The sequence below is a fragment of the Suillus fuscotomentosus genome, assembly GCF_016647785.1.
Source record: "Suillus fuscotomentosus strain FC203 chromosome Unknown F5891scaffold_329, whole genome shotgun sequence".
Lineage (NCBI taxonomy): Eukaryota > Fungi > Basidiomycota > Agaricomycetes > Boletales > Suillaceae > Suillus > Suillus fuscotomentosus.
In genome coordinates this window covers 7,387-16,157 of record NW_024539841.1, presented here as the reverse complement: position 1 = coordinate 16,157, position 8,771 = coordinate 7,387, and the positions used below count along the sequence as shown (strand labels likewise).

The window sequence follows — 8,771 nt, the reverse complement described above, 5'->3', positions numbered from 1 at the left end:
ATCATTAACACTTATTGTTGTATTAGAAATGTCATCAGAGGACCGAAGCCGCGTCGAAAATATGATGGCAGATTTTGGAATGGACGTGGAGGTGTTCACCCATACAGTGCCTCCAGGTGAAGAGGCCTTTGACCTCAGTCACGCAGGTGGGGAGCATGAGGCATTTGAAGACCTTGCTCATCAACTGGCGGATCTAACTGGATAGTACGTATTCACCACTGTGTACAACTCTTCAAATATTAACACCCATTGTAGTCATCACATTGATCCACGAATTCGGGGAGAACGCATCGACACTCAAACCGCTCATTGGGGCCTTCAGATAGATCGTCTCGTTGACGCCTACTTAAACTATCGCAGTCGAGATTCCGGGGACGGTATGCCTGATATTTCAGATCAGGTCCTGTCAGGTGTCGATGCTTCATTCTCAATTAATGAGATTGAACTCATTGATACATTCAGTAAGTCTGAAACGTTCCTTGATATCTTGTACTTATTTTTTCTTTGCAGCACGAAGGCGCTCGCATCTACGACCATTATCGTCTCATCAATACCCGAATGAAACCCTCATCTACTATGGGTACATCGGGTGTGCCCCGATGTATCCTTCTGTTGCCATCTCGCTTCGTACACTCGCTGCCTACCGTCAGTCGCACCGAACGTGTCCCCGGTTCAGTATCCAATCACAATGCAAGACTTTATGTTACCTTCACGATGTACGTACATTCCTCACATTGAGGTTCGTTTATTTACGTTGAGTTTGTAGATTCCATATCGGCCATACTTAAAAATGCAATTCTCGGCAGCCTATGACGTTTTTCTAGAAATCCTCCATCGCATCAACCAGCGTCTGCGTCAGGCGCTCAAACGGGATACCGTCAACTGGCGTATGTTAAACACATGCCCTGCATGCTTTTACAAGCTCGACGATGAACCTGCCCTCGATTTTGAATGGCTGGTATCAATTGATGGTAACAATAGCCTGAAGCGATGGGACTCGTCCATCTATGGTACCACCGCCCGATCTGATTCTCGCACAGCTCGTTCGGATTATTGGATTCATGCTGACGCTGTTGACAAGTTTGAGAATGAAGTCAAATCCCGACAAGTAAGTGTTTACTATGTATACAACTATGTTCTAACATTATCTTTTAGACAGACTTGAGGAATGATGACGACTGGGAGGATGAGCCTACAGACCCGGATCATCCGGGAGCATTCACATGCGTCAATCGATGGAGAAACGCTGGCCCAGACTCACGTAAGAAGATGTTTGCCGTATTCCAAGAGTCAGGTATTTTTATCGCTTCATGCCGCCATCGCTTTGTGCTTCTCGCGTGTGATATGATCCGAAGCGGAGAACTGTAAGACCGCATTTTGATCTAATTTTTATATTACTAATGTATTCTGGCAGTGCGAAATATCCGATAGCGATCATCGACAAACTCCTTACGGTATATGGAAAAAATGGAGGTTGCGTGTACGATATCGGTTGCGCATTCTCGAAGACGTTAGCTAATAGTACGTTGGGCCCTCGTGCACACGATCTCGGCTTTCGGATGATGGTTGGCGCCTTCCATGGCCATGCGCACAATCGAAGGTGTCAGCTTGACTGGCACCCAATGTATATCTCTGGAACTGGCCATACTGAGGGCGAGGGTTGTGAGCATATCTTCTCTGCATCTAACGAGCTTGCGCGTAGCACAAGGCATGCTAACCGTTTTCATCGCCACCAAGCCATCGAGGAACATTTCGCTTTTTGGGATGCCGATGTAGAAACAACAATACAATGAGGAACAAAAGAAGCTCCTGACTGTATCTGTAAAAGTTGTAAGGTCGCGCGCTGCCTAGTCTGCGTTACTTGAGAAGCAAGTGCGTTCGACCCTATAGGGGAAGTGAGTGCAGCAAGGATCTAGAAGTGTGCGCTTAAGCGAAGCGCGAGAAAGCGCAGGAGCGCGCAAGGCGCAAAGGCGCGGGAACGCGCGCGCGTATTAGCGCGAAGCGCGGGAAAGCGCGCGTGTGTAAGCGGAAATAAGAGAGACTAAACTTATGTGAAGATATAAGCAAGATAAAGGATGTGAGATGTGTTGTGCTAATGAATAGATTTCTACTGCGACTTTCTAAGTAGTAAGTACTAGGTAAAGTTGGGTGAAAAGTAAGGTAAATAATAGTATGTACTGCTGGCGCTTATATAGCGCGCCTAAGCGCGCTCATGCGGAGCCGAAGCGCTACCGAGTAGGTATGTAAAAATATATATGAGTGAGAAACTATGATAAAAATAAAGGTGGAACTATGCTAATAAAGGAAATGGAAATATACGTACTAGGGAGCTTGGTGGACAGTGGATGGATGCATCTGGATGGCTGGCGCTATAGGGCGCGCAAGCGCGGGAACGCGTGCGCGCGTATACATCGTGAAGCGCGGGAATGGTGCGCGCATGGCGCGCGTTGCGCGGGAAAGCTGCGCGTCATATAGGAATCACTGTGGATGGTACACAGAGTGATGCTGCGAGTTGGTGCTGTATACTCCCTAGTGTAAAGCGCCATATCACACTATGAGATGCACGAGTCTCTACACCGATAAGTATGCTGCACTTAGTAAGTCAAAAAATCAAGCTGTAATTGTAATACTGATGCCGCAGTGTCAGGTAATTATTTGTGGACTCATTATCGCGAAGCGTTGAAATCTGTTCGGTTGCTGACAGCCGAGCTAGAAACTATCAAGGCCGAGCTACGCCTTAGCGACAACGACTTCCCTGGATTCTTTGATCAGGAACGCATATATCTGGATGGTCTGAAGCAGCCAGCTCCACGAGATCGACTCTCTATACGTTACGTTGAAGTACTAGACGAACTCGCTGAAAGAAGGTATCGTGCCATCGACTACTAACTACCACCCATCCCCTGATATGAATTTTAATAGAGCTGAATGGGATCTCGCCCGTGAATCTGGCAATAACGCTCTTAATGGAGTACATATTGGCAGCTTGGAACAGATGCATGACGCCCTGAAGCAAGCTCGCATCCGAGTTAATTCTTCATACGCCAAATTACAGCATGCCGAGGGGCTTGTTGCTCATTGCGAAACACTCTTATCTGTCGATGAGAGATGGTTGATTGGCGGTGACGAATACAAACGTTTCAAGGAGGAAGCAACACTCGGCAAGTATCATACTGCATTGGATGAACTCGAACATTTGGTCGTCATGAGATTGTTTGAACTCTCAAAGCTCTCGTTATCGGGCACAGGTTTGAGATTTCCACTACTAGTAAGCGCTTGTACTATGACTGATTCGTTTACAAATTGTTTAGGATACAAACTACGTCAACAGATTAGTAAAGCTTTACAGCGGCGCTCGGACACTATTCGCAACGCGATCAATCGCTACAATATCCAGGCTGCTTCCCTCATCCCACCGAGACAAACGATCACATGGAAAGACATTGCCGAATACAGTTTCCTTGGCGAGTTTGACCTTCTGCGTGACTCTCGTACTGACATCTAAGACAAGGATTGGGCAAGGCCAGCTCACCGTGAGGCGACTACAAAGTACTTCAAGCTCTGCCGAGCTCGCGAAGAAATTATTCGACTCAATATTGAAATTCGCCGGCTCCGAACTGCTATCCACGATGAAACCATTGACACGTCTGCCGTTATCGACGAACTTCTTGTAGCTAACCCTTTGCTTGCTGCCGAGTTGAAACGCCAGTGGCGCTCACGGGCGGCTATCAACGCTGTGCACACATATCGGTTAGATCAGATTGAGAGACTATTTGGATTCTCTGGTATTAGTGGCATTGGAACTCGCCTTGCGAATCCTGCGTTCAGCAGACCAGTCAATACCAACGGTGCTAGTTCCGGTGAGTGTGGATCTTTAACTACCTATATCGCATTAATTCTCGCCACAGCACAAGCAGAGAATCCTGATTCTTCTGCGTCGGAATTCCATGATATTGAAGCCCTTGACCGTGAAGAGCACGAAGTGGTCACCGAAGACATGGCTGATTTTTGTACTCAATAAACGACTGACACCATCTCTGCTTTGTAATTGTTTTTTTTCATGTACCGCATAGGACTACATATATGAGAAGTTTTCTGGTTTGATCGGTGATATAAGAAAGAGTAGGTAGACGATTGTATAAGTGATTGTGTGGGTGATATAAGAAAGAATTGAACAACTTGAATACCTATGATGTTCGGATAGGTTAGTTGGCGACCCCGAGCTTTCTGCATGGTGACCTCGTCGCGATTCCTTGATCCAACTTGAATGTCGATGATGTTTGGATAGGTGAGTTGGCGATCTCACCTTGATCCAACTTGAATGCCGATGATGTTCGGATAGGTGGACCAACTTGAATGCCGATGATGTTTGGATAGGTTAGTTGGCAATCTCAAGCTTTCTCCTGTGGTGACCTCATCACGATGATATTCAGATAGGCTAGTTTGGCGACCCCTGGTAGGCTTTCTTGAATGTTAGGGAGACTCTTTGCCTGACTCGGAGGATTATGCGGCTATCTGAAGTGTCATGCCGTTCATAGCATAGTCCTTTGTCATTCCTGTATGAATATGCATTGTATACTATTTTGTACTATGTAGTTGTGTGATATCCGATCTTGCAAAGTGAGCTCACGTGCTGTATTGAGTGTCAAATCACGGACAACGCAATATTCTGCTGAACACATGTATTCAGCTGAATTCTATAGCAGCAACTTGAAGTCGCCAGCCTTTCATTTTCTTCATGGTTTACGACCACTGCTATTTCATGCTTGATCTGTGCTTCTGGAACTCATTCCAGAATTGCATGGCCTGCAAAAGTGAGTATTACATTTTACGTTTTGGCGCTTATCTGTGCTTTTAACCTTGCTTCACAACTACAGACTACATCACCGGTTCCATAATGGTCACTCCAATCTCTAGCCTCAGAGCCACTGCGTCTATCACCTCCGTTCAGCCCTCAAGTCAAACCACGGAATCAGCCACTAAAAAATTCGCCATCCCCAGTCTTGCCAATCTACACAACTCAACGTTCGCTCAAGGATTCAGCAATAATGAACGTCAAGCGGCCGCCAGGGCTTTACTGAGACACGACGTTCACATTGACGGGACACACTATCAGGCTAGACTGCCTGGTGGCCTTCACCCGTCGTACTTTGCCTTTAGCAGCACTGCTAAACGAACCAGTGAAAAATCCCTTACCCACGAGGAGCTTCTGGAGGCATCACTGCAAGACGTCTTCGACGCCGTGAGTCATTCAAGTCAGTGTCCGCATCTTATTTATGTCTCACTTGTTTCCCAGCTGAGTATGCAAGATCGCCTTGATGGTGGAATTTCTGTCCTCATTCGATGCGCTGGGTCTGAAGCAGTCTCTTCACCCGAAAACCTCCCTGTTGACCTCTACATTACGCCCCGCGAACTACAAGAAACTCCCGAGCGAATTGGCGGAGACCTTGCCGTCTGGGTGCAGGTATTTGCCCAGGAGTTTGCAATGCCACACCTCGAGCGGTTCAATCAACGTTGTGTCATCGAAAACATCCAACCGCCACCATGCTGTAAGTAGTAGATCATTTTCGGCTTCACTGTTCACACAACTGACTCAAATTCAACAGTTTCTGCGGCTCATATCAATGTCAAGGGCCCACAGTATCTACCTGGCCCAGTGGTTGCTACTGGAGCGCATATACAATGTTCTGCTCAACCGGCCCATACCTTCACGCAAGAATTGAAAGCAACTGCGGTGCACGATGCTCCTTCTGCAGCTATCCGCGGGGGTGCAGAAATGAGCGAAGGTATTGGCGAGAACATTTCGCCACAGCTGACCACCCAACACACACGAGTTCGCCGATGCAGGCACGCGGAAATTTTCACACCCGGCAAGGTAACTAATGATGGCCCAATTTTTTCGGTACCAAGACTGGAGCAGGATACTGCATGTGGACCGCCACTCATTAGTATTGGACCGAATACTGACGCCGCTCTGGATTGGATTAAGTTGGGGGATGAAGTTTTACCTAAGCTCCGTGTTCTAGTTCAAACTGTGCGTAGCAGCCGATGGGAGGCAGTGTTCAGGTCTCCAAAATGGGATCTCTCGTACGAACATGCTTCCATTCTGTCTAGGGCGCTCCTGGCTGACCTTCAGGGCATGCCACGTAGCCCTGATGTTGTAAAGGTCAGTGATATTATTTTGGCTGCTGCTGTCATACTAACTCAATTGAATGTCCATAGCAGCCGTCATCTATCCTCATGTCCATTTTGAAGCTTATTGGTATATTGATTTTCTTATGCGGCCTATACTTTTTCGGCATCTTATTATTTTGGCTGTAGATCACTTTCCCCTTTTGAGTCTTAGTTATAAGCCATGTGTCCTGTTTTTTTGCCGTGGGTTAGAAAAAATAAATGCATTGGTGTGTATAAAATATTCGTATTCAACTACAAAGGCCCTTTGCTGATTTTTGCCATCCTTCTGTGGGTGATGGTCTCCCAGTCCTTCTATGCTGCGAAGCGCATTCAAGCACCACCTCGTAGTCGTCCTAAGGTCACCCTCAGCAAAGAAGCTCGCGCGGCACTCAAGTTTCAGCGAACCGAGAAGTCGCGTCAATTCAAGGATGCGCTTGATCTTGCATGGGGCCAAATTGACGATGTTACAACAACCATTGCTGCTACCCATCGCAAGAGCTTCCGTCGTGTACAGCACGATTTATACATGGGTCGGGGATCACTCCGTTCGAAGCATTCAAAGCCCAGCGTTTGGAACACATTTTTCTGGAAGAAATCTCAGGAAGCGAAGAAAGAGAACTGTAAGTCTGTTGATTTGTATCATATGCATTTTCATGACTCAATGTTGAATTAACAGGCAATGGCCACGGAAAGGAAGCACTCCAGTCACTGGTCCGCGACCACAAGGATGAATACCACGCTCTCACACAGGAAGAACAACAAGAGTTGCTCCAGGAATTCGCCGACCAGAAGGAGACCAAGGTCTCTGGGTTACGTGTCTCAACGAAGTCGAAGATCAACGACATCACTCAAACCCTGAAGGCGGTAGAAAACGAGGTACGCACCCTCGAATTGCAATACAATGTTACTAAGTGTCTCGTTACTAGCTCAATAGTTTAAATTCTCGCACTGGCGCTGAGGTCATGTTGTATATGACGCGCGGTACTACTGATCTACCTCTCCGTGCAATCACCTTCACAACGCCGGGTGTCAATCACTTTATGGACTCTGTCATCGGCATCGATACTCAGGACTTCCTCAGCAAGATGGAAGGTTTCGCTATCCAAGGGATACAAGGTACAGTTTTTCCGTTGTTATTACATTCTCAAGTTAATTTCTATTTGTACTAGGTGCCGCAAGCAACCATCAAAAAGAGGTCTCTAAGGTTCGCGGAGACATTCGAGCAATCATCACCCAGAAATTGAGTAAGTCTTTCCCATCTTTTGACAGCACAGAATTCATTTTATTCATAGGGAAGGTGACCGGAGAAAGCAATGCCAGGATGCAGTGGGCAGACTACTTTCGTAACGTGGTCAACCGCTATCAGGTCGCCATCAAAGGATGGCCGGAGCATATCCCATTCACAAACCTCAGCAGTGTGACCAACGCGCTTCCGGACCTCCATACTCTTTTAGACTGTTGGAAGTCGGGCGATACGAGGTGGGAAGTGTTGAATGACGAGGAACTCGAGCAACTCCGTCGCGAGTGCAATGAAAAAATTGACAGTGGTGACATTATCGAGTCCCGCCGCAGGACACGGTCCGACAAGGGTAAGAAGCGAGTACGACATGCGATAGCTGACCCCAGATGTAGCAAGAAGCACAAGAGTGCGGAGACCATTGAGTCCAGTGACGACGAAGATACCCAGAGTCATGGACGGACACCAGACGGTTCGGAGGATGTCAACACCACTCCGAACGCCAACTCGAACTCTAATACGACCGGGTGTACTGCTGGACGGACACCAGACGGTTCGGAGGATGTCAGCACCACTCCGAACGCCAACTCGAACTCTAATACAACTGGGTGTACTGCTGGACAGACACCAGATGGTTCAAAGGATGTCAGCACCACTCCGAACGCCAACTCGAACTCTAATACGACTAGGTGTACAGCTGGACAGACACCAGATGGTTCGGAGGATGTCAACACCACTCCAAACGCCAACTCGAACTCTAACACGAGTGGGTGTACTGCCGAGCACCCAGTAATGTCAATTCCCCCAGACTCAATCATCCTTTCCCCTTCGAGCAGCACCCCAGTACCATAACAATATCCCAGACTCAGCCATCCTGTCCCCTTTGAGCAATGTCCCTAGTTTCATTATTCCTGCGCTATAACTCATTTCTTGATGGAATCGCTCGTGATAGACTTAGTTTGTTTTTATAAAAGTGCAATGACATCTTAGTTTGATCTACAATATCACAGTGCAAGTAGAATATGACATAACCCAGTGCAATGAGGTGCGACAAACTACAAAGGGACAAAGGAGAACAACAAAGCTACAAAGGAGGGCGACGATGAAAGTACGAGGGAGGCGGGAAACGGCAGGTACGAAGGAGGGCAACGACAAAGGCACAAAGGAGGGCGACAACGAAAGCATGAGGGAGGCGGGAAACAGCAGATACGAAGGAGGGCAACGACGAAGGCACAAAGGAGGGCAACGACGAAAGCACGAGGGAGTTGGGAAATGGCAGGTACGAAGGACGACAACGATGAAGGCACAAAGGAGGGCAACGACGAAAGCACGAGGGAGTTGGGAAACGGCAGGTACGGAC

The 8,771-nt window shown here is 47.6% G+C and overlaps 4 protein-coding genes across 4 annotated transcripts; all 4 read left to right on the top strand.

Moving 5' to 3' along the window:
• Positions 1-379: 379 nt before the first annotated feature.
• F5891DRAFT_969751 (uncharacterized protein) lies at positions 380-1,793 on the top strand (the record flags this gene model as incomplete). The annotated part of the gene is made up of 5 exons (XM_041376324.1): positions 380-461; positions 511-716; positions 767-1,108; positions 1,156-1,364; positions 1,415-1,793. The coding sequence occupies 5 exons, from the start codon at positions 380-382 to the stop codon at positions 1,791-1,793; spliced, it is 1,218 nt and encodes a 405-aa protein (XP_041216410.1).
• Positions 1,794-2,554: 761 nt separating this feature from the next.
• On the top strand, positions 2,555-4,021 carry F5891DRAFT_1201804 (uncharacterized protein; the record flags this gene model as incomplete). Its single annotated transcript, XM_041368912.1, has 6 exons — positions 2,555-2,597; positions 2,648-2,867; positions 2,923-3,248; positions 3,312-3,482; positions 3,507-3,860; positions 3,909-4,021. The coding sequence occupies 6 exons, from the start codon at positions 2,555-2,557 to the stop codon at positions 4,019-4,021; spliced, it is 1,227 nt and encodes a 408-aa protein (XP_041216409.1).
• Positions 4,022-4,981: 960 nt separating this feature from the next.
• F5891DRAFT_932701 (uncharacterized protein) lies at positions 4,982-5,452 on the top strand (the record flags this gene model as incomplete). Its single annotated transcript, XM_041373989.1, has 2 exons — positions 4,982-5,242; positions 5,297-5,452. Coding segments are annotated over 2 exons (417 nt in total), but the record flags the coding sequence as incomplete, so codon positions are not given.
• A 1,047-nt stretch (positions 5,453-6,499) lies between these two features.
• On the top strand, positions 6,500-7,855 carry F5891DRAFT_933749 (uncharacterized protein; the record flags this gene model as incomplete). The annotated part of the gene is made up of 5 exons (XM_041374006.1): positions 6,500-6,794; positions 6,851-7,050; positions 7,101-7,290; positions 7,344-7,418; positions 7,467-7,855. Coding segments are annotated over 5 exons (1,149 nt in total), but the record flags the coding sequence as incomplete, so codon positions are not given.
• Between the last annotated feature and the right edge of the window lie 916 nt (positions 7,856-8,771).